The 24002-nt window shown below is 40.2% G+C and overlaps 2 protein-coding genes across 20 annotated transcripts in view; both read left to right on the top strand.

Moving 5' to 3' along the window:
* The window catches only part of SYTL2 (synaptotagmin like 2), a 101456-nt gene extending 91763 nt beyond the window's left edge, over positions 1-9693 (top strand). For all 19 annotated transcript variants that reach the window (XM_082343280.1, XM_082343279.1, XM_082343281.1 and 16 more), the window contains 5 exons: positions 1620-1790; positions 3802-3880; positions 5600-5699; positions 7415-7620; positions 8451-9693. In XM_082343280.1, coding sequence (XP_082199406.1) covers positions 1620-1790; positions 3802-3880; positions 5600-5699; positions 7415-7620; positions 8451-8596 — 702 coding nt within the window. In that variant the 3' untranslated portion in view covers positions 8597-9693. The remainder of the gene's footprint in view (positions 1-1619; positions 1791-3801; positions 3881-5599; positions 5700-7414; positions 7621-8450) is intronic.
* A 144-nt stretch (positions 9694-9837) lies between these two features.
* CCDC89 (coiled-coil domain containing 89) lies at positions 9838-22415 on the top strand. The gene has a single exon (XM_082343377.1). It carries the CDS (start codon positions 15620-15622, stop codon positions 16733-16735), a length of 1116 nt encoding a protein of 371 aa, XP_082199503.1. The 5' UTR covers positions 9838-15619; the 3' UTR covers positions 16736-22415.
* The last annotated feature ends 1587 nt before the right edge of the window (positions 22416-24002 follow it).

Genomic DNA, 24002 nt, shown 5'->3' with positions numbered 1-24002 from the left:
TGGGTAGTATCTCTACAGAGGAAGTCAGTCACCACGAGAGAAGGAAATGAATAACCATTTTCTGAGAATCTGCTTTGTATGAGATGATACACCATGACTGTTGTATGCATTATCTCATGCATGCCCTCCATACCCTGCCAGGGGGATAGTATTATATGCGTCTCACAGATCAGGCAAATGAAGCTTAGAGAAATAAAGGAACTTGCTCAAGGATACACAGCTGATAAAGTTGAGCATTGCCGCCAAAACAATCTTATAAAAACCTAATTCTGATCATGTTATTTCTTTGCTTAAAATATTTGAGGATTCCCATTATACTTAGGGTCAAGTACACCCATCTTAACACACACACCACTCCCTTGATAACCTGAGCTCCAGTCTCATCATTCCACTTTCATAGTCTTTCTTCAGGTCACCCTGATTCCTTTCTGTTCTTTTGGAGGAACTACATTTTCTCACAGTGCTGGGACTTTCTGTTCCTTCAGACTGGGATATTCTTCCCCACATTCTGTCCATAACTACTTCCCACAGCCTGAAATGCCTCTTCCTATGAGAAGCTGTCCTTAACCCCTAAGTTTCCCTGCTGTCTGCTGCCTCAGTCTCCTTGTTTTACGATAGGCTTTATTATGCTGCCTTAGTCATGAGTAACAGATTATTTAAAACTACAAATATGAGAAGTATTATTCATTCCCTCTTTCTGAAAATTCTGTCCAAGTATTTGGTTATCCTCTGAGAAAAGGAGCAGCATTAAATTAACCCTCAGTCATCCATGGGTGAATTTTCTGTAGCAAGTTTTTAATTATGATTTGACTATGATATACCTCAGCACCCTAGCTATTTCTAGGTCAGCTACTTCAACCCTATACTCAGGAAAAGCCAGCTAGTTTAAATGGTAAACTCAGAGAAAGGCAAGTCTGCTACAACCAAAATGGACAGTCAAGTAGTATATCATAAAGCCAAGTAGAGATTATTTTTAGATTAGAAACACTATTATCCCTTCCATGATTATATATAATCAAGGATTGACTACATTTTAGATTAAAACTATTGGGATGCCAAAAAAACCAGGTTGATCTTTTCTTGAAAAATAATCTTGTCCTTGCAGGATAATGGTGGGAGAGGTTGTATGTATATGGGACAGGTGATATATGGGAACTCTTCTGTACTTTCAATTTTGTGTGAATCTAGAACTGCTCTAAAAAATAAAGTCTATTTAAAAAAATACTTTGTCCTTAGGTAGACAACAGACCATTGGATTAAACTTCATTTGTATTTTTAGACTGAATTTGATTTATGTTATATCTAGTTAGAACTAAAAACATCCAGTAAAAATTGAATAATTGGCCTTTGTTTTTAGAGAGCTATTACCGGCTATGATATTTGAGCCATCATTTGCTTTTCCAGAGGGGGAAAGAAAAATGAGCTTTTGTGAAAGATGAATTTGAGCTCTTTGAAACAAGACACTTAGAATAAGATGACTTTGCAATATTCTTGAGACTTGAAACCTAACAGATGAGAAAATCTGATCTACCCAGATGACTTTTTTCTTCATCTCTATGTCATAACTTTGGCATAAAATAATATTATTTACCACTTTAATTTCCTTCTTTGAACTGCAGTATAAAATCGACAGGCAAATCTTAAAGACACAGAAACTGAACCTGTCTGTTTGGCATCGAGATACATTTAAGCGCAATAGTTTTCTAGGGGAAGTGGAACTTGATTTGGAAACTTGGGACTGGGATAACAAACAGAATAAACAATTGAAGTGGTACCCTCTAAAGCGGAAGGTAAGTGCAGAGTTTTTTGTTTGGTTTGTTGGTTGGTTGGTTTGGGGCCTAGGATACCGGAGAGAGCTGCTGTAAAATTGCGTTTTCATTCAGAATGCTTATCCATAGTTTGGGATCATTATGTCTTTTCACTCTGTCCCATTTGTTTCTTATGCTCTTTTCTATATTTTCTATTCTTTTTTTTTTTTCTCCTCTCTATTCTTTGGGCTGGCTACTTTTTGCTAACCTATCTTTCAGTTCAATAATTTTCTTATCTGCTGTGTCTAATCTGCTGTTACACCCATCTACAGGTCCTCAATTATACTTTTCAGATTTATATTTTCATTTCATTCTTTTTTATAGATTCCATTTCTCTGCTAAAATTCTCCATCTTCACATTATCTTTATGAATTTATTAATCAAAGTTATTTAAAGTGTGTATCTGAAAACTCCAATATCTTAAACATTTGTGAGTCTCTCTTATCTAATTTTTTATCTTAGTTTGGTCATTTGGTCCTTTGTTCTAATATGCCTGTTCATTTTTTATCGCATGCTGGACATTGCATATGAAAAATTCTAGGGATAATTTGAGAGGGTTTACTTTTGCATCTGACACACAGAGTAAGGACACACTGCCTTAATCTAGTCTGGTAATGAACTGACTAGAAGCTGGGGTTCAGCTTTCACATGGTCTGATCTAGTTTTTCTTTGCCCATATTCCTAGGCTGTGGTCTTTCATGGGTTGCAACTGAAAACCTAGGTAGTAGTTCTCAAATTTTAGCATGTATCCAATTCACCTGAAGGACTTATTAAAACATAGGTTTCTGGCCCTGTTTCAAGGATTTCTGGTTTGGTAAGATCTGGCCCAAGAATATGCATTTCTAACAAATTCCCAGGCATTGCTGATGCTGCTGGCCTGGAGACCGTACTTTGAGAACTACTGGTCTAGAGTATTTTCCGAGACCATCTCTCCTTAGCTGGCCAGTTTTTGCCTCCCCAGCACTGTGAGAGGCCCTGCTCAGCTTCTTAGTCTCTTTCTGCTAGGCTTGTTGTGCTCTCAGTTGGCACTACTCGAAAATCAGCTAATGCCTCAAAGTGGAAAGCAGAGAATGTCAGGCTCCAACATCTTGTTCATTTGAGTCCTGTCTATCGTAATAATTCTTCATCACCTTCAAATAGATTCTTTTAATCCAGTTTTTTTTTATCCTCATCGTGAGGGTTGGTGTGATCCCAGCTAGTCCATCATAGCTGCAAGTGATACATACAATTAATACAAACTATTATTAAGTATCTACACAATAAAACAGTTCCACAAGAAATGGTTCCAAAATATCGCATCAGAATCACCTGAAGCACATATTTCTAGGTCTACCCAAGACTTGCTAGATGAGAACTCCTCAGAAGTTGTCAAAAGCATCTCATTTTTAACTAACTTCCCTTGTGTTTCTGACATGTAGCCATGTTTTGGAAATAAGGCTCTAAAAGACCAGAATTTGAAAGTAGAACTCTCTCTCTCTTATAATAGATATGTTTTAAAATTATTGTTCAGTCTTTGTTATTCTTACAGACATCTCCTCATTTGGTCTAAAATAATTAGGTTAATGCAGCTTTGAAAATGTAATATTTGTCCCCCGCCTTGCCCACCCCCACCCTGAATCTTCTTACTCCTTCAAAGAAAGAGAATACAAATAAGTTGTTTTATGTGCTGGCTGAATGACTGACAAAATGTATGTGTTTTTATAAAAACCAAAGCATCCCAGAACACCTCTCCTGTCTCCAAGGAAGCCATTCTGATTTCTCTGAACTAAAGGCCTTGAAATGTTTTCTGGGTACCCCGCAAAGATATGCAATATAGCTTTCTCAGATATAAAAGCAACAGTCTAGCTCTGATGGGGAGGGAAATTTTAATCCAGGGCACTCATGAGTGATACCTAATCTGAGAAATGAGGCAGATATGGTCCTGTAACAGAGCACCAACAAACAGGGTAAATGGTTTGTGTCTCATACCTGCTGACATTCCTTCATTTTCCAGACGGCACCAGTTGCCTTTGAAGCAGAAAACAGAGGTGAAATGAAGTTAGCTCTCCAGTATGTCCCAGAGCCAATGCCTGGTATGTAGTGATTTTCTGTCCAGATTTATGTCCTTACCTTATGCCTCCCCTCTTCAAGGATTTCTTTGAGTTCTATGAGTTTTTCAAAGGTTAAGCCCTAAATAAACTTACTAATTTAGTAATCGTATAGACCGAATGAGTCAATCCACAGTTGTAAACTACAAAATTTTCTTTTTTTTTTTATTGTGGTAAAAACACATAGCATAAAATTTTTCTTAACCATTTTTAAGTGTACCATTAGTAGTGTTAAGTATATTTACAATGTTGTGAAGCAGATCTCTGGACTTTTTCATCTTGTATATCTGAAACTCTATACCCATTAAACCACAGCTTCCAGGTTCCCCTTCCTGGTAACCACTATTCTATTTTCTGTTTCTATGAGAAAAATTCTCATTTTTTTTTTCAGTCCAGCTTACAGCCCTTGTTTTAACTTTTACCTCACTCTCCCAAAAGTTTGTATCTGCACAGCGTGAATGGCCTTTCCTGTATAGTGCTGTGATACAAATGGAACTGGTGTGTTTTTTTCCCCCATAGGTGGGAATTGGGAGAATTCATATGAAGCCCCTAAGAAATTAGAGCTCATTTGTCCTCTACGCTCAAGGTCTCATTAGGGGAGAAAGCTTTTTCTTCAGAATTTTTAATTGCATCCTTGATGTTAGGGCCTCAGTTTCCAGCACAGTTAAGGAGCAAGAGACTGTCAGGAAATGAGTGCTAACCCCCCTCTCATTTCCCACACAGTTCCCCAAGTTGTCCTCCTTAAGAATCTATGTGAATGTTAGGACTGAAATCAGGGGTTGCAAACTCAGGTGCTTTCAGTAGCCTATCCAAGTCTTAGATGAAGTCCCATCTCCTCCCTAAAGCTTTTCCTGAATGTTTTTACCTCACTGATCACATCATCTTCTAGAACGTTACAGTAATAACTTTGCATTTCATTCTTATATTACATTTTTATAGTTTTTATTGTGTTTCTCTCTCTAGCTTAACTGTAAACATCTCCCAAGGACATAGATTTCCTGTATTCCTTGTATGTCCAATGGCATTCCTAGCATAGGGCTGAGCACGTAATAGATGCCCATTAAATACTGGTTGGTTGACTGATTGGGTCCACCTATCCAGAAATATACGGTAGTATTCCTCCATCCATGTGCACCCAACCTAGACAACAACTTCAGACTAAGCCAACTTGTGAGTAATTCCCTGTCTATAATACTGGCTCTTATGTGTGTCTATACAATAGTCCTATAAAATTTGTAACTCCTTCTAACAAGAAGAGTGACTGTACCTTAACCAGTACCTGTTTTGGTTACTCTATACTCAAATATGTTTAAAATGCCTCCTATCAGCACCAATTGATATTGGTAATAATATTTGAAAGGTATATGCATTTCACTGAGTAGTTTTGAATATAACTGTAAATGGATGATTCACATACCTAATATCTATAATTGATCTCATTGAGTCAAGCAAAACCCAAAAAGAATGATGTAATACTCTGTACTTGGAATCAATTAAATTATTTTCATAGAGCTATCTGAGCTCAGTATAGCCAGACTATGAAAGATATAGTTAAGAATAGATACAATCAACTAGGATCATATGATCAAGCACTAGCTAGCGTCACTATGTCAGACCATTTTTAGGTTGGCATCTTTGGATGCAGTACTGCCAAGAGAGGAGTGGCAGTGGAATTTCATTTTCTCTCTCTCTTTTCTGTTACAGGTAAAAAGCTTCCTACAACTGGAGAAGTGCACATCTGGGTGAAGGAATGCCTTGATCTACCACTGCTAAGGGGCAGCCATCTAAATTCTTTTGTTAAATGGTAACAGCATTGATAACTCTCCTCCCTCAGTTCTACAATAGCCTGGCCTTTGCTGCTTGGTTTTACTTTTCTGTACCTGTGATGCTGAAAGTCATCATTCGTAGTATAAATGAAATAACTTGAGACAATGGCGACTTGAGCTAGAGGGACCTTTGACATGAACCCCCTCCAAGGCTTCATTTAGTTTTTTGCTTTTTGGTTTTTTTTAAATAAATTTATTTATTTATTTTTTTATATTTGGCTGCATTGGGTCTTAGCTGCTACGTGCGGGCTTTCTCTGGTTGCGGCGAGCGGGGAGCTACTCTTCGTTGTGGTGCACAGGCTTCTCATTGTTGTGGCTTCTCTTGTTGCGGAGCGCGGGCTCTAGGCGCACGGACCTCAGTAGTTGTGGCATGCAGGCTCAGTAGTTGTGGCTCGCGGGCTCTAGAACACAGGCTCAGTAGTTGTGGTGCACGGGCTTAGTTGTTCCGCAGCATGTGGGATCTTCCCGGACCAGGGATTGAACCTGTGTCCTGTGTCCCCTGCATTGGCAGGCAATTCTTAACCACTGCACCACCAGGGAAGTACTTCATTTAGTTTTAAAATCATAAAGATAAGAGGGAATATATACAATGGAAACCAGAGATGACATACTTAGATACGCAATGTCTTCTAGGAGGTACATCTGCTGATGAGGACAATATTCAATACTAAAGAGTTTATGAAATGGCTAATGGTGATGCCACACCTCTTGGATCCTTTGTGGAGCATCTGTTTTGTGGCCCATTTGCAAAAGGCCTTTTGCATCAGTCTGTAAATACCTGGGAAGTTATTTGCTAAATAGACCCATATTAATAATTAGCTCGTAAGAGCTGAAGACAATTTGGGTTTTTAAGTTGCAGCCTTTTTCTCTGTTGTAATATAAATGCTTGGCATCTAGTAAATAGTAACTAAACAGATATTATTGTGCCATCCTAACTCTCTCTGACTAATTTTATCTGTATATATTCTACCAGAGGACCAGTTGTAGCTATTTAAGTTTATATGACCTTATTTATGATTTTCCCTATACATATTCTTCATAGATGTTAAACTGATAAGTTTTTCAGCTCAGGTCAGTCTCCCATTCCAAGACTAGTCCCGGCCCTTCTTGCCTTCACAAGAGGCATGGTAGGTTAAATTAATTTCAATTATTACCATAAAGTAAATATAAATAATTGCAAATATGTAACATAATTTATTCCCAAAGTCAAATCTAGCAAATTGGAGAGGTTTCTCTTCTTTTTCAGTTCTGTACAAGACTGATTTCTTAGGCTATCACAGATAATCAGGAAGAGATTTTAGAGGAATCCTCAAACAATTGCTACATAGTAAACACTAAGTGCAGGTACTGAACTAAGTTGTTTGCTTAATATGTAATTCTAATATTAACCTTTTGAGGTAGGCATCACCATTCCCATTTTATAGATGAGGAAGCAAGTGTCTAAGAGATTAAGTCAATTTCTTACACTACACAGCCACTAAGTGGTAGAGTCAGGATTCCAAGAAAGTGTGGTCCACTCTGGTGCAGAGAGTCTTTCCAGCAGGATGCCCCACCATCGCCATCACCATCACCATCTCTCTACACTCTTTTTTTCTTCCATTTCCTCTCGCCAATCCTCAGTAGCTGAAGCACACTGAAAGCATGAGTTTACTGTCTTATTAAAATGCTCTCACAATAATGTTTCCTTTTGTAGTACCATCCTTCCAGATACAAGTAGGAAAAGTCGCCAGAAGACGAGAGCTGTGGGGAAAACCACCAACCCTGTCTTCAACCACACCATGGTGTATGATGGGTTCAGGCCCGAGGACCTGACGGAAGCCTGTGTCGAGCTTACCGTCTGGGACCATTACAAATTAAGCAACCAGTTTTTGGGAGGTCTTCGGATTGGCTTTGGAACAGGTAACATTTGTTACATTTTTAATTCTCCATGAGTCAAATGCTTCTGGAGACACTAGAGATTGGTTGGTTTGTTGTTTTGCTTCTTCCTAATGAAAACAGATGTTGTTTCTGTTAAGTATAATGAATGAGTGAAGGAATGTCAGGCTGTGTGCCAAGGACTCTGGATACAAAGATTAACAGGATGCAATGTCTGTCCATACAGAGCTTAAGTTATTGTGGGGGAAACCAGAAAAGCCTTCATCACTACTCTTTCCTGAAAAAACATTTATGGCCCTTCATGGCTAAAAGTGTGCTTTGCATAATAATAGTAACTAATATTTATGGAGCACTGATCACTGTACTAAGTGCTTTATTTGCATTATTTCATTTAATCCTCACAGCAGTTCTATGAGTTGTTTCTAATGTTATCCCCAGAGAAACTGATGTTCCAAGAAATTAAGAAACAGAGTTAATAAGTGGCAGAGCCAAGATTCAAAATTGAGTCTGTTAGACACTAAAGCCGTAACTGCACTTCCCTAGAGATCACCTACTGTCACTTCCAACCAATGCTGGAATCCTCCCTACTATCCCCTTATGCACCTGACAGATTCTCATCTACCTTTTATATGAATGTGAAGAGAAATCATTACTCTGAGAGTAATGAGAATAATCCCAGTTGTGGTGGGTCCCATTATTGGATATCTCAGATGGTTAAACAGTTCTTTCTCTGCCCTCCTGGTGATGTTAAAACTCTCCCTAGCTGTCTCCATTGGTGATTATAATTAGAGAATGACTCAGTTTTTCCCAATGAGCTATTCCTTTCTAAATGCAAAGCTTCCCTTTTTTTCCAGGGAAAAGCTATGGTACTGAAGTGGATTGGATGGACTCTACTTCAGAGGAAGTTGCTCTCTGGGAAAAGATGGTAAATTCCCCCAACACTTGGATTGAAGCAACCCTGCCTCTCAGAATGCTGTTGATTGCCAAGATTTCCAAGTGAACCCAAAGTCCACTGGCTCCTCCACTGAAAACTACTAAACAGGTGGAATCTGATCTTAAAAATCTTACTATGTAGACAGAGATCCTCACCTTCTATCTATTGCCATAACAAATGCTACGCAGCATGTTAAAGTCAACCTGCATGTACTTCTTCGGTTACAAAGCCCAAGAGACTTAAATGATAACAAAATATGTAACGTGTTTGTGACTCCAGCATTAAAGAAGATGTTTGAGAAAGTTAAGAAAATCAAACCATTGCTGCTGCTTCAAAGAAAAAGCTGCCAAAAATAATTAAATGTGGGGTGTTAATGAACAAAGTTTTCAAATTTGCCATCATGTGTTTCTTTCTTTCTTTTTTTTTTTCATTTTTTGACCGTGCCACAAGGCTTGTCGGATCTTAATTCCCCGACCAGGGATCGAACCCGCACCCCCTGTACTGGAAGTGTGGAGTCTTACCCACTGGACCACCAGGGAAGTCCCACCGCCATGTGTTTCAAACCACAGTTTTGTGCTACAGTTAGGAGGGCCTGCCACTTGATCATTGAAAACCCTTGCATGAACTGAAAAAATGTTGGTTATAGAAGAGTGACTGAAAGATACTCCTACGAGGGGAAAAAAAGGCAGAATATCAGTGATGATAAAGAATTTGTTCATAAGAAAACTATTTACTCTGTAATCTCTATTGAAAATGGAATTCCATGTTAGGGCAATGAGACTATATTTACTGCGTATATTTTTTGCCTTGAGAAACTTTCCCTTTTCCCAGTATTAACGTTCCAAATGTGCTTTGGTGCCACCCACTGGCCATAGGTGGAATTTAGTTTTGGGCTTAATTTTCTCCTAAGGTAAGTCTCAAGCCTGTATTTTTGTAATAGAGTGCCAGTATATAAAACAAAAACCTTGCGTATATGAGATTCTGTTTTTCTTATAACTCTACTATATGAAAGCAGCATGAGAGTGGTCGCAGACATGCCTTGCAACAAAGTTTTAATTAGAATGAAAATTGTTAAATTATACTGTACTTCCTGTGTCTGTATAATTTTCATAAAGTATTTTGTAAAAACCCTTAGAATAAATTATTATATGATTTAATTGTCAGATTAATCTGACTTCTTGTTTTAAATGAAATACTTTATGTTAAGAGCCCTAAAATCTAAATTCCCTAGCAAGGCTAAAGAACTTTTGGGCTAATATTTCTCCAGAGTCTTTACTGCAACTCTGGGCATCATTTCCTCTAAATTGGAAGCTTCAGCTATGTTATTAAGAGTAGAGCTTTTATTTTTAAAAAGTAGTTGAAAAGCTTTGAAGATACATTAACATTTATTCTTAAAGTTTTCCACAAACACATTTTTGGGTCATTTAATACATAAAACATTACTCCCCCTTAGTACCCCACTAGCTCTCCATTCACAAAACAAGCCCTGATTTAATACAGCCTGGGGGAAGCCTGGGTGGTGAGGGGAGGGTGAGATCTTACAACAGGTATCTAACGAATGTCATTGAAAACATCTGGAGTGCTTGCCTCCCTTCCCCGAAACAGATGCGAGAACCTTCGACCCACTGGCCAGTAAGAGCAACTAACCTAAAACAATGCCCTTCCCTCATTGTCTCTCAAGGTCTTTTAGGAGGGTGGTTAATCTAGCTGTATTTCCTCTTCCTGTTCTGGCTGCAGGGAGGGACAAGATGAGGTGAAAGGAGGCACACCTCCAAGGTCGGCTAGAGCCATAGCAGAAGTGAAAATCCTGTTCCAGCTCCTGCCACTTCATACTACAAGCTACTTTCTCAGCCCTTTTTCCAGTTACCTGCTCAGCCATCTGCCAGCATCCAGCCAGCTATGAAGCATGAATGAGATGGGTTCTAGTATCTCCCCATCTAGGACTAGGAATGCCCACCTTCCCCATCCCCAGATCCCCAAAACACCAGAGGGGACAATAGAACCATCCTTGCATCTGCCCACAGAACTTCCAACTACCTTGGGTCATCCAAGGGGATGTCGTGTCACATTGTTTTTCCAAAAAAAAATATAAAAGCTTTAATCTCACCTGGCTACAAGAGGAAGGCTAAATGGGATTTTCATGCATTATAAAGTGTAGGCAACCTGAATTCTTTGGTGAACTCAAGTTGACAGACTTTTCATCCAGTGGGATTTTTAGGCAAAGTCCCTGCTGAGTTTTTTTATTTTCTTAAACTGGAGGCATTTCCTTGAACTGCATGTTTTAGGGCTCTTTTTCTTTTTCCAGAAACCCAACCAGAAATAAGCCCAAAAGGGGGATTTATTGGAAATAAACTGTTAGCCCAGAGAATTAAGGAAGTACTACAGGAACTAGATTACTTTGGGGACTCGTGGGCTGGAACCAGGAACTCAGATACTGTCTCTCCTCTTCCTCAGGGGCAGGCAGCTCCAGCATCACAAGCTCTCAGCTAAAGCACTTCTCTTTCCTGGATTCAGCTTGAGAGAGCTCTGGGAGAAACTGGCCAGGCTTGGGTCACATCCCCACCTGTTGGACCACTCACGGTAGCCAGGAATGGATAGGGTAAGATCTTATGCTTGGCCCTGTGTGGATTATGTGTCCACCCTGTGGCCAGGGAGAAGTGATCCATTTTCAGAAGACTAGGGTATCATACAGATGGGCACTGGAGAAATCAAGAGCTAGGTAGCCATGTAATTTGTTTCCCCGTTTGGTGAAAAATGCTTCAAAATTCCATTATTTAAAAAATGAAGTAATATTCCAAAGAGTCACTGCTGACTTTTTCCAGGGAGGCCGAAATTTCCCCAACCATCATGACTGCTGCAGCTTTTAAGTAGATGGTGAGGATCCTGGAAACTGCATAACCTGTTCACATGGCCTAGGAGCCCACCAAAGCATGATTACTGTTAGCCTAGGCTTACGTCCAGGGAACTTGCTTGGACTTCTTTGTACATCTCTCATCCATACTCACCATTTACGTAAAAAGTCCCCGAACATCTGCCTTCTCTTGTACTCTTAGGCATTTGTACGTCTTCTCTCATTTAATTCTGACAATATTCTTGAAACATAGGCATTATTATCCACATTTTAGAGTTGGCAGGGAACAAAGAAACTAAGGCACACAGAGGTTAAGTTGTCCCAAGAAGAATTCTTGTTCCAAGAAGAATCCCCATTCTCCTTTGGGATTGCTCTCCTATCTCCTCTCCTGTCTCCACTCCCCCGCAGGCTCATTCACTAATTTCACTAGTTTGTTTTACAAAAGAAATGCTCCCACACATTTGATCCAATCACAGAACATTCCTTCCACTTCTTTGGCTGACTTGTTCCAAAAGAACTGGTTCTCCTTCAGCCTTACAAAAAGAAGACTCTCACTCTTCACATTCAGCACCTCAGTCAGGATGTGGGATCAGACTTCAGATCATTGTGCCCCTATTTTTATTCTTTGAGAAGAGTGATGTGTCCAATTTATCCATGATTATGTTAGCAGTTATCATACTGAATTGCTGTTTTACTGTTATTTGTCTCCATCATTAGACTGTAATCATCTTAAGAGCTGGGACTGCAAATCTTGGACATAACAGTTTCTCAGTATGTGAATTGAATGAATGAATGATTAAGCAAATGAATGAATGATGAACTAAAGACCATGGGGTTAGGTATCAAAAAATCTGGGTTTGAATTCTGTCTCTATCACTTACTCTCTGAGTGACTTGGGACAACTTAACCTCTCTGTGCCTTAGTTTCTTTGTTCCCTGCCAACTATAAAATGTGGATGATAATGCCTATGTTTCAAGAATATTGTCAGAATTAAATGAGAGAAGATGTACAAATGCCTAGTACTATGTAGGGCATATAGAAGAACTCTGTAAATAGCAGCTTTAAAAAGGAGATGTTAAAAGACTTAACAAAGACAAGTGGAGGGAACTCGTTGGTCACCACTAGGGAGAACATTGGCCAAGGTTCATGACTTGGACCTCTGGAAAGGGAATATACTGGATACCTTCAGGGTCAGAGGTAGGTGGGAAAATGGCATAACAAAGAAAACCATGGCAGAAAGGAGCCAAAAGTCATTATTACTAAACTGAAAGTTCTCTGAGAAGAGTGATATACCTAATTTATTAATGTATACTTAGCATCTAGCACCGCACCATACATACATGACAAATGTTTGTTGAATAAATCAGTGAATGAATACTGATTAGGATCTTTTGAGCTTCTTAACCTTGACAAGTGATCTATGAATTTAATAGTTAAAATAATTTTAACGTAGAAGAGATATATAAAATATTCCTAATGTAGGAAATGTATTTAATCAACAGATTTCATTGAGCATCCATTATGTGCAAGGGACTTAGGTACAAAGAGAGGGGAAAGCATCCGTAAGCTCATCCTCAAGAAACAACTGCTATTAACATCTTGAGTATTTTTCCTCTTTTCTTTTCTTTTCTTTTCTTAGGAAACATATTCTGTGAATTCACTTTACTACATCAGACAACCATATATAATAATCAGCAAATAAAATTTTCAATGTATGTCTGACCCTTTTATTTAAATGAAGAGGACTATTCTAATTTTCTAGTCACTTGCCTCAGCTTTTCAAGTTCCATTTCAGCATATGAAGCTTGAAATTTAAGGAAAAGTGAAGAAGAGATGTGAGGGGGAAATTAAAAATAAGTTTCACTCACATTTTTTAATTCACTTTCACAAACCCTAAATAACCTACAATTTAAGTTATTAAAATTTTAGTTCAGGAGATTTTCCCAGACTTTTGCTGGTGAAAGCTTTCCCTGATAGACAGATTCGGGATTTGGGACAGGAGATCCTGATCTTTGAGACCAAAGCAAAAATCTCAAACTCTTCTTTCAGATCTATTTTGCTCCAAGTGAAACCTGAAGCATTTAAAAATCCATCCATGTATAATAACACCCCAGGCTTTTTCCTTATCATCATGACTTGAGAAATTAAGTCTGACCACAGACTTAACAGTGACTGCAGGAATAGCTAACTCTTTGCTCTGTGCTTAAGTTTTCACATCATTAAGATCGTTCTAAATTTTAACTTTTTTATCTTGCTTTTTTCAATTATCTTTCAAACACAAGTATTTCCATGCCATTAAATTACCTATAAACATGATAATGTTTAATGTCTACATAATATTCTATTATATGAAAATATAATTTTCTTAAAATTTTCTCTTTTTTGGATATTTTGGTTTCCAACTTTTAGCTGTTATAAACCACACTTTGAGCAAAACTTTTTCTTTCAGAGAAAGGTCTTTCTTTCAGAAGGACAGAAGGACAATCATTAGTTCAAAAGGCATAAAGGTGTTTTAAGTTCTCAATACATCAATTGACTTTTACCATGGTATAAGAGAGCACCTATTTCACTATACCCTTACCAGTCCTGGGTCATCTTAAAAGAAGGGGAAAATTTTTGACTTATTTGATAGATGAAATGATATCTAATGTTAACTTATATTTATTGGATCCCTGATAGGGTTCAATTCTTGGCCATTTCTGTCCCCTCATCTGTGAATTCAATTGTTTATTTCTCTTTTAAGATGTTAATGCTTTATTGATTTGTACAGGCTCTTTGTAAAAATATAAATCTGTTGTCTGTCATATTTATGGTGGATATTTTTCTCTATTTGATTTTTGCCTTCAACATCCATTCAACAGATATTTATCTGAGTCTCCCCAAGGCATTGGTCTAGTCATCAAGGATGAAACAGACACAGTTCCTGCCCCTAAGGATCTCAGAGTTTAGCAGGGGAAGGCAGGGGAGTAAATGATTAGTGCAGTAAGGCTTTCAAATGCTCTGTTGGAAGTACAAATAGGCTAGAGCGGCTGCACTAAAAGAGTTGAGTGGTCACATCTACACTTAGGGGCTAGGAGAGGTTTCACAGAGGAGGTGATTCTTATCTAAGTATAAAATGCTGAGTAAATTACTAGAGCGACAAGGGACAAAGTGGGAAAAAGCATTCCAGGCAGAGGGAACACCTACAGACAGGGCCTGCTAGGGAAACGTCAATAGCTGGTGTTAGGCTAGGGAATAAAACTAAAACATGAGGCAGGTCCTGAGGAAGAAGGGGCTGGAGAGACCTCAGAGTCACATAATTTTTAAAATTATATATAACTTTATATGTTTAAGTCAAATTAAGTGTTACCTTATTCATCTCTTACATAATATTTAAGCTAAGAAAGTCCTTCCTGACCCAGAACTTGAATGCTTACCCTTATTTTCCTCTAGTTTCCATTTTTAATACTTTGTTTTCATTTTAGTCTTTACATTTAACTGTTTAATCCATCTGGAATTGACTTTGGTGTGTATAAGGTAAGCCTCATTTGAATCTTTTTTCTGTTTTAATGTTTGTCACGTCTATATTGCCCATTAAGCTTTTCTCTGTAACCCTATTGTGCCAGTGGGTAAAACAGGGAGTGCTGAATAGCTAATAAAATGTATTCCCAGTTGGGGACAATGCTTCGGGAAACAAAAGAAATTTCTCTGGGGTTTGCTCTTTCACTGAGGTGTGTTCAACACTACAGGTACAAACTCACAGCCATTTAGGATCACCGCTCTCAGAGTACTACTGCTACTTCGTATTTATAGATTGCAAATTTTTTAAGGAGCCAACCCTTTCCACAGAGAGGACTTTATTCTCATGACCACTGAAGCGGGGAGAGGGAAGAGGAATATGTCACCACTGCTTGATTTGTTTACTCCCACGAGAAATTATGCGGAGTCAGGCTTCTTCCCCTGATGCTGGCTGGAAATCAAGTGGGCTTGGCATCTCTGTACAGTACAGGCCAGACACTGGGCTGAGAGCTGTGACTGGTTAGAAAGGCAAGTATAACCTGACCAGATTGGTTCTGGACTCAGCCGGGTCCCCCTGTTGTTAGTTCACAGCATTCTGAAGACCTGTCCACCAATCACAGGGCTCCTTACTGGGTGCAAAAACAACTGCTAGACATTGCCAGGAGCCCCTAGCAACACTGTGGCTTTTGAAATCTGGAGGCGGAGGCCGTGCAGTCAGCCGATAGTAGAGGAGATTGCTGATGCCTCAGGAAGAGACGGCTCTCAGGATGGACACCCCACCCTCTGAAGAACCCTTAGATAAGCAAAACAAAAAACTAGAAAACCAGGAAGAGGAGATGGAGTTTAAGGAACTGGATGGTCTGAGGGAAGCCTTGGCAAACCTCCGGGGACTGTCCGAGGAGGAGAAGAGTGAGAAGGCGATGCTGTACTCCCGCATCCAGGAGCAGTCCCAGCTCATCTGCATCCTGAAGCGGAGGTCGGACGAGGCCCTGGAGCGCTGCCAGATCCTGGAGCTGCTCAACACAGAGCTGGAGGAGAAGAGGATGCAGGAGGCTGAGAAGCTGAAGGCCAAGAGCCAGCAGGCCCAGAGGCTGGAGGAACGCTTTATGACCCTGGCAGCCAACCATGAGTTGATGATCCGCTTCAAGGATGAACACAAAAGTCAGAACATCAAGCTGAGAGAGGAGAATGAGAAGCTGAGGATGGAGAATGACCACCTCTTCAGCCAGGCTCTGAAGGACCAGGAGGCCAAGGTATTGCAGCTCACTGCCCGGAGTGAGGCCCTCACCCAGGAGCTGGAGTCTCTGAAGCAGAGGAGCGCTCAGGAGGCCTGCCAGGCCCAGGCCCGAGAGAAGGAACTGCTGGAGCTGTGCCAGAGCCAGCAGGCCTGCGCCCACACCAAGGACACAGAGCAGCTGCGCAGCCAGCTGCAGAGCCTCAAGCAGCAGCACCAGCAGGCCGTGGAGCGGATGGCCAAGGCCGAGCAGGCACACAGCCAGCTGAACCGGGAGCTGCAGGCCAGGCTGCAGACCGTCACTTGTGAGAAAGACGAGCTGGTGCAGCTGTCCATGGAGAGGGGCAAGGTGCTTCAGAACAAGCAAGCGGAGATCCGCCAGCTTGAGGAGAAGTTGGAGACGGCCGATGTGGCCAGGAGGCATGCGCTAGAGCGGTTTGAACGAGAGGCAGTGGCCGTGGATAGTAACTTGAGAGTCCGGGAACTCCAGCGCAGGGTAGATGGGATCCAGAAGGCCTACGATGAACTCAGGCTGCAGTCCGAAGCCTTCAAAAAGCACAGCCTGGATCTTTTAAGGAAGGAGAGAGAACTCAACGCCAAACTCCGCCATCTCTTTCCATAAGGAAGCTTCTGGTTCCTCTGGCCTCCAATTTAGAAATCAAGTATTTGTGCCTTGTGGCGAGAGTAAAGATGGGATTCCGTTTATTCTACTTTTAAGTACAAGAGACCACTCAAAGAAAAACTACTTTACTATGATATTGTTGTTGCCATTGCCCGGATAACACTAATTTTCAGTCCTACCACCTAGAATACACGAGATTTACCAAATTTTTTTCTGTGCCTTTGAAATCTTCCTAAGTTTGCTATCAGTATCTCCACCTCCCCCATAACTTATTCATTCTCAACCTCAGATATCTTCATGTGTCCTAAGTTTTAAAATTAGCAGCCGTTATGGACTTGAGTGAATCTTCAAAGTGCAATGGGATGTGTTACTGTGAAAAGAAAAAAAATAGCATAATTAGCCCTTGTAGATAGGTAGGCTTGTAATCTCCCGTAGTTGAGACTGTAAGCTATAACAGTTAATAGCATATTAATAGCATGGATAACTTGCAGAAAAGTGTCTGATTTTGCAACGGGCCAAACAGTTGCTTGCTTCACCTGCTTTATGTCAGTATCCTTTCTATTTTATTCGCACTAGCTTGGAGAACAAAAATTGAGCTCATTAAATTATTTTCCAAAGTAGGCAAACTTTCTTATAGTCAGTCTATATTAGCAATAAGATTCAAGTAAGTAAAATCAATCAATTTTAATTTTTCCTGCAAGCTTAGATCACATTCCATTTTCTTGGTTTTTCTCCTTAATAAAAATAGGATTTACAGGTACAAAAAAGCAAATATCAGTAGTTTCATTTAATATTGCACAATATGCTAATAGACAAAAGTCCCCAGTTTGGGGTAATAGGTCATAGCACACTGGATATGATACATATAGCAACACATAGTGATTGTTGTGTTTCTATTAACATACTTTCTTGCAACTCTTTACTTCTAAAAAAAAAACATCTAAATGGAATGTATATATGTATACTTACAGCATTTTTGTAGGAATACTTAAATGTGTAATGATAAAAGCAGATAATAGTTTTTATATATATTTATGCAAAGTTCTTAAAGAGGTAGATGTAAAAATACACTTTATGCTTCCTTATTTCCCTGTATTTAGTTGACATAGAAGCATTATTATGAATACTTCCCAAAATAGATTGCAGTGTAGTATTTTTCTCACTCATTTAGTGCCAAGAGTGCCAAGAGTTACCTAATGATTTGAATTTATTAAAAAATATTACTTGGTACCTTTTTAATAAATAATTTTAAGCATCACTTGCCTTACCTAAAGCAGTTTTTAAAACCTATTTTCTCACAGTTCTATTAAGATTGTGGTATTAAATACAAATTCCAAGGATCCACCTTGCTGGCATGAAAGGACTATTTACTTCCTCTTACACATTACCAAGAATCAGAATATATAGGAGCTGATTAAGGTTACCCTTTACTGAGTCCATACTATTTATCATTGTGCTGAAGCACTTTCAATGTATTGTTTTATTTAATCCTTAGCACCACTGAAGAAGCTAATAGTGTTCATTTCTATTTCAAAGAACAGGAAACAGATTCAGTAATTTGCTCAAGGCCACTTGGTCACTGGGGAGCCGGGATTTTGATGACAACATCACACTGAAAGATTTATTGACTGTCTACTGAGTACCAAGCTCTGGGGGTGGGCACTGAGAATAAGCATGAAGAAGCATGTTTTCTGCCCTGGAAGAGCTCCCACACAGTCTAGCCCAGGGGCAAAAGAGCAGTCACATACAGTGTAATGTGTTTTCACAAGGGGTGTTGTAAGATCACAGTGGGTAAAACACACACACACACACACACACACACACCCCCCAGTTAAAAGCCTGAGGGTAAGGGTTGGGATGATAGGATTGCCCGGGATGACTAACACAGAAGTTGATATATAAGCTGGTTCTTAAATAACTAGTAGAATTTTATCAGGTGTTGAAAAGTGAGAAAGATTGCAGACAGCATCGTGTAGAAAGTCACAGAGGTTTGTAAAAATGTCCAGAATACTTGGAAATCATAAGTAGTTGGGAGGAGGTGCGGAGAAGCATCTCTACAGATAAAAAGAAGAGAAGAGAGGCGGGAGGAGACTGGCAAGCGCACAAACAGGAGCCACAGACGAGCCCTCCTCCTCCTCCCATACAGGTTCGGGCGGATTTGCGAAGAGACTGGTGCGTATGCGTGCCAGCATCTCTTCCTGCTCGCTCCTCCACCCCCGCTGGCCCGTGCAAGCTCCGCCCACTGCCCCAAACAGCTGTCAGGTGGGGTGATGATCTCTCCCGTTCAGCTTTTGTGCCCAGGCTGCGAGGAGGAGGAAGAGGCTCCTGGGCAAAGGCCAAGCGGGTCCTGAGGGCCATTTGAGCAGGGAATTCTGGGATCCTTGTACAGGAGTGTGGGCTGGTAGAGGACTTGCCACCTGGGCTATTCATTAGGAGGGAAGGGTGCGTCTGGAAGAGCATAGGGGATGGGTAAGGTGCATGCTCCCTAAAACGTGGGCACAAAGAAAGGGTCTCAGTTGCCCGGGTCTAAGGACAATACTGTTCAGTCATGCTAAGGAGTTTGTGTTAGGTTGAACCATATAAAATCGCCACTTTGTAGGTTACAAATGATTAGATGTGGATCATTTCATAATGCTCACTCTAATACCCTTTTGAAAGATATTGAAAAGAAAGTGGGTAATGAGAATAGAAGGTCAAAGATGGATGCCTAGAGAACAGCTGAGGAAAGGAGCCCACAACCCAAAGGAAGAAATAAGAGTAATGTGAACCTATCATGTGTCAAGTGCTTTTCATGTCACCCTCATACCAACTCTTCAAGGGAGGTTCAGTTATCACTATTTTATAGATAAAAAATGAGACTCAGAGAGAGAGGGTGACTCGCCCAAAGCCAGGAAGTTTTGGGATGGCAGGGGTGAGATTTGAACCCAAGCCCCTCTGGCAGGACCGGCTTCGTGGACGTGCCACCTGCACGGGGACCCTGCACTTGGTTCTACTGCTGCTGCCTTGAGATTCTTAATAATTGCGTGGCAAGGGGCTCCACATTATCATTTTCTGCTGGGCACAGCAAATTATGTAGCTGGACCTGCTTTCTGGCTCTAAAACCCATGCTTTTTCCCAGTATACAAACCACCTTCTAACCAGCCACAAAAGGGCACTGTTTTTTGTTTGTTTGGTTGGTTGGTTTTTTTCCCCTTCTGTGCTCCACAGCACTTTGTAATTCCACTCTCAGTGCTTATCTTGTATTTAATCTGTGACCCAGACCAGATTAGGGCATGGGCAACTAGATTAGTTATTGTGGTATGCTCATCTGTAAAGCCATGCTTATCATTGTAACAAACTGTCAAAATGTAAATCAGCCACCTCCAAATTACCGCCCTTGAGGAGAAATTTAAAAACAAAACAACAAAACTCCTTTCTAAAGCAGACCTAGATCCCTAGTGAATTTGTGGCATCCACAAGCAGTAACCCTAAAACGAAAATCCATAGAACAGAGATTCTAAAACCAACTAATGTGTGACTAGTGCTGTGTAGCTATGTGTGATCTTTTGTGTTACCTACACTGTAAGCCCTTCAGTGTGCCTCTGAGGAACTTGTCTGGTTCAAAAAAAAATCAAAGAGAGCTGGAAAAGGAAGGAGAACTACAGGAAAAGTGAACCGACTGGCTGATGTTTTCACAACACTGTCTCTGTTTCACTTAGTGAAAATTAACTGAAGTTAATTTGTTTCTAATAAACAAAGTATTGATAGAAAATCGATTTCTCCCCAACTCCACTACATTGAAGTTAAACCTTTAAAGAACATTGTTTGAAGGAATACCTGCCCAGGTGCTTGCTGTTCTATCCAGCCCTCATTGACTCAGGTACCTGTGGAGTAGCTGTGGCTGGGTCGGGGCAGGAATGATTCTCTGTTCCCCACTATGACAAGATCAAGAGAACTGGGCAGACATTTGAGATACTACCTCTTGGCCCATGAATAAAGGAAAGAGGGCCACGACCCTAACTACTCTCCCTAAAGCTGAGCAGATGACTTGTCATTGGCCAATTATCATTGGCCAAAATCGGGCCATATGCAAATACCCCAACCAAACATCTTCATGGGCAATGTTGCCACCATGATTGACTTGGACCAATCAGGATCTGCCTGGATCCTGGATAGGATAGGAATGAAGCCAATCTCTATGGCATATAGTACATGGGGCTACCTGACAAAAGCAGGGCTTTGCCAGCAAGGATGAAGGGAGATGGATGTTGGGTGGGCCACCAACAGTGTCTGCTGTACCACATCTACTTAGATTGACAGGGCTTTATCAGGCAGGGAGTCTTTTTTGTTTTTTTTCAATCTCAGCCTCTCTAAAAAGTTGTTGGAATTTTGGGAGGTGGCCAAGAATGGGCTTTTCTAATCATTTGTCCATCTCCTTAAGGACAAACTGGATATTATTTTCCAAACACTAAGAACATCTTATTAAATTTAAGGGCCTAGGCTATACAGATGAGCCTCCCTACTTGATGTTGTTCTTTTCAAACCTTCTGTTTATCCCATTTGGCAAAAACTAATCCAAGAAAAAAATTTTCCCTTGGACAGAACTCCCTGGTCATTCATTACACATTCAACTAACTACAGTGCCCCTTCCCCAACCCACTCACTCCTCAGTTCAACAAAGGGACTTTTCCTAGCTATTTGCCAGACTCTCCCTATTTAATGCTTCTAATCCACTCTTATTTGCACTAGTGTAAAATAATCTTCCCTTTCATGTTTAAGATGATTCATTACAGAATTGTTTGTAATAGCAAAAGATTGGAAATACCCTACATACCATCAATAAGGAACCAATTAAATAAACTGTGGGCCCTCCATACCCTGGAATACATTGCAAATGCAAAAAAAAAAAAAGAAAAGAAAAAGAAAAAAGAAAAGCAAGAAAAAGGAAGAAAGAAAAAGGAAGCTCTCTGTATACTGACATAGAAATATCTCCAGGATATATGTAGGGGGAAAAAACAGGGTGCAGGGACTTCCCTGGTGGCGCAGTGGTTAAGAATCTGCCTGCCAATGCAGGGGACACAGGTTCGAGCCCTGGTTTGGGAAGATCCCACATGCCGCGGAGCAACTAAGCCCGTGTGCCACAACTACTGAGCCTGTGCTCTAGAGCCCACAAGCCTAGAGCCCGTGCTCCACAACAAGAGAAGCCACCGCAATGAGTAGCCCCTGCTCGCCACAACTAGAGAAAGCCTGTGCACAGCAACAAAGACCCAACGCAGTCAAAAATAAATAAATAAAATAAATAAATTTATTAAAAAGAAAAACGGTGCAGAATATCTATCATATATTACCTTTGTGTAAGGGGGAGAGAATGGGGGGGATAAGAATGTAAACATATGTACCCCCATCTGTATAAATAAATATTGGAAAAAAGAAATGCTAAAAAGAAAGTGTTTATTAGTGGTGTGGATGAGTGTGGGGACAGGGCTGGTTAGGGATGGGAGTGTGAAGGAAACTTCTCAACTTATCCCATTTTGTATCATTTGACTCTTGAACCATGTGAATATATTACCTCTTTAAAAATATAGTAAAATTGGGAATTCCCTGGCAGTCCAGTGGTTACAACCCTGTGCTTTCACTGCCGAGGGCCTGGGTTCAATCCCTGGTCGGGGAACTAAGATCCCACAAGGCGCACGGCACAGCCCACCCCCGCCAAAAAAAAAATATATATATATGTATGCACATGTATGTTAAAATTAAAAGCAAAAAATATCTTCTGCATAATTGCTTCCCAATAAGCTGTATTTCTGTGCAGATGACTCAAAAAGCCTACAGATTTTTCTTTCCCCAAGAACTGAGTAGACAAGACATATTTTCTATAGAGCCAAATATGGCCTGACAGATCTGGGTCAGGCCATTCAGCTGGAAGCTGCTGCTTTCATTAATGTTCAGCCACATACGGCTAATGACAGTATCTTTTTCTACCCTAAGGAGTGCCTCCTATGATTCCCATTTCTCTCCTAAGTATAAAGATTTAAATGTATTAACTTTTCTCATGGATTTTCACATGTCTGTGTGAGACCTAAATTTTAGATTTTGGAAAGCTTATTTTCTCATCTATTCAAGTTTTTAGGCTTTGGGTGTTGGTTTTTGGTTTTGCCCTAACAGACAAAAAAAGATGTAGAGGTAGGGCAGGCCAAACCATTCTGATATTCAATTTTAATTAATAACTAATTTATTTAATAGATCCCATTAATGTAACAAATATTTATTGAGAGCCTATTATTGGCTAGGCACTATGTTAAGCGCTGGGCACAACGTGAGCAACGCAGAGACCTATCCTCACTGAATCTGCATCCTAGTGGGTAAGAAGAAAATGCTAAAGGATAGGATGACATGGGAGTGCATAGCAGGGTTTCTTTTTTTTTTTTTTTTTTTAAGTTTAGCTCAATCTTTTTTTGTTTGTTTGTTTTGTTTGTTTTTTTATACTGCAGGTTCTTATTAGGCATCAATTTTATACACATCAGTGTATACATGTCAATCCCAATCGCCCAATTCAGCACACCACCATCCCCACCCCACCGCAGTTTTCCCCCCTTGGTGTCCATATGTCCATTCTCTACATCTGTGTCTCAACTTCTGCCCTGCAAACCAGCTCATCTGTACCATTTTTCTAGGTTCCACATACATGCATTAATATACGATATTTGTTTTTCTCTTTCTGACTTACTTCACTCTGTATGACAGTCTCTAGATCCATCCACTTCTCAACAAATGACTCAATTTCGTTCCTTTTATGGCTGAGTAATATTCCATTGTATATATGTACCACAACTTCTTTATCCATTCGTCTGTTGAAGGGTTTCTTAACATAAGGTAGAAGAGGTTAGGTAAAGCTTTTCCTAGAAGTGGCATTTAAGTTAAAGCCTATATAATGTATAAGAATTGTCCAAGAGCAGAGAGGAGGAAAACATTAAAGAAGCTCAGAAGCCTTCATAGCACTTCCTGTTCTTGGTAAGAAAACTGCTTTCACAATAGCCACACCATCTAGGGCTGCAGAATAAGCACTCACAGTAGACCCTAACAAGAGACTCTGGTTAGATTAATCCAATTATGCTCACATCCATATTTATCTCCATCCCTGTCAGAAATCTTAGCTCAATCCTCCCCATGCCCTATCCCCACTCAAATTCTTTCACTACGCCCTTTAGAAACCCAAATCTGTGATCAACAAACTAGCCAAGGTATTAGTGCAGTGAGTGAAGGGGAGCATTGGCATCAGACTGCCTTA

This window comes from Balaenoptera borealis, assembly GCF_965194805.1.
Source record: "Balaenoptera borealis genome assembly, chromosome: 11".
NCBI classification, from domain to species: Eukaryota; Metazoa; Chordata; class Mammalia; order Artiodactyla; family Balaenopteridae; genus Balaenoptera; species Balaenoptera borealis.
This window is presented reverse-complemented; position numbering and strand designations above follow the sequence as displayed.

Excerpts from the sequence above, each read along its gene's own strand:
- CCDC89 (XM_082343377.1), top strand. The coding sequence starts at position 15,620 with ATGCCTCAGGAAGAGACGGCTCTCAGGATGGACACCCCACCCTCTGAA.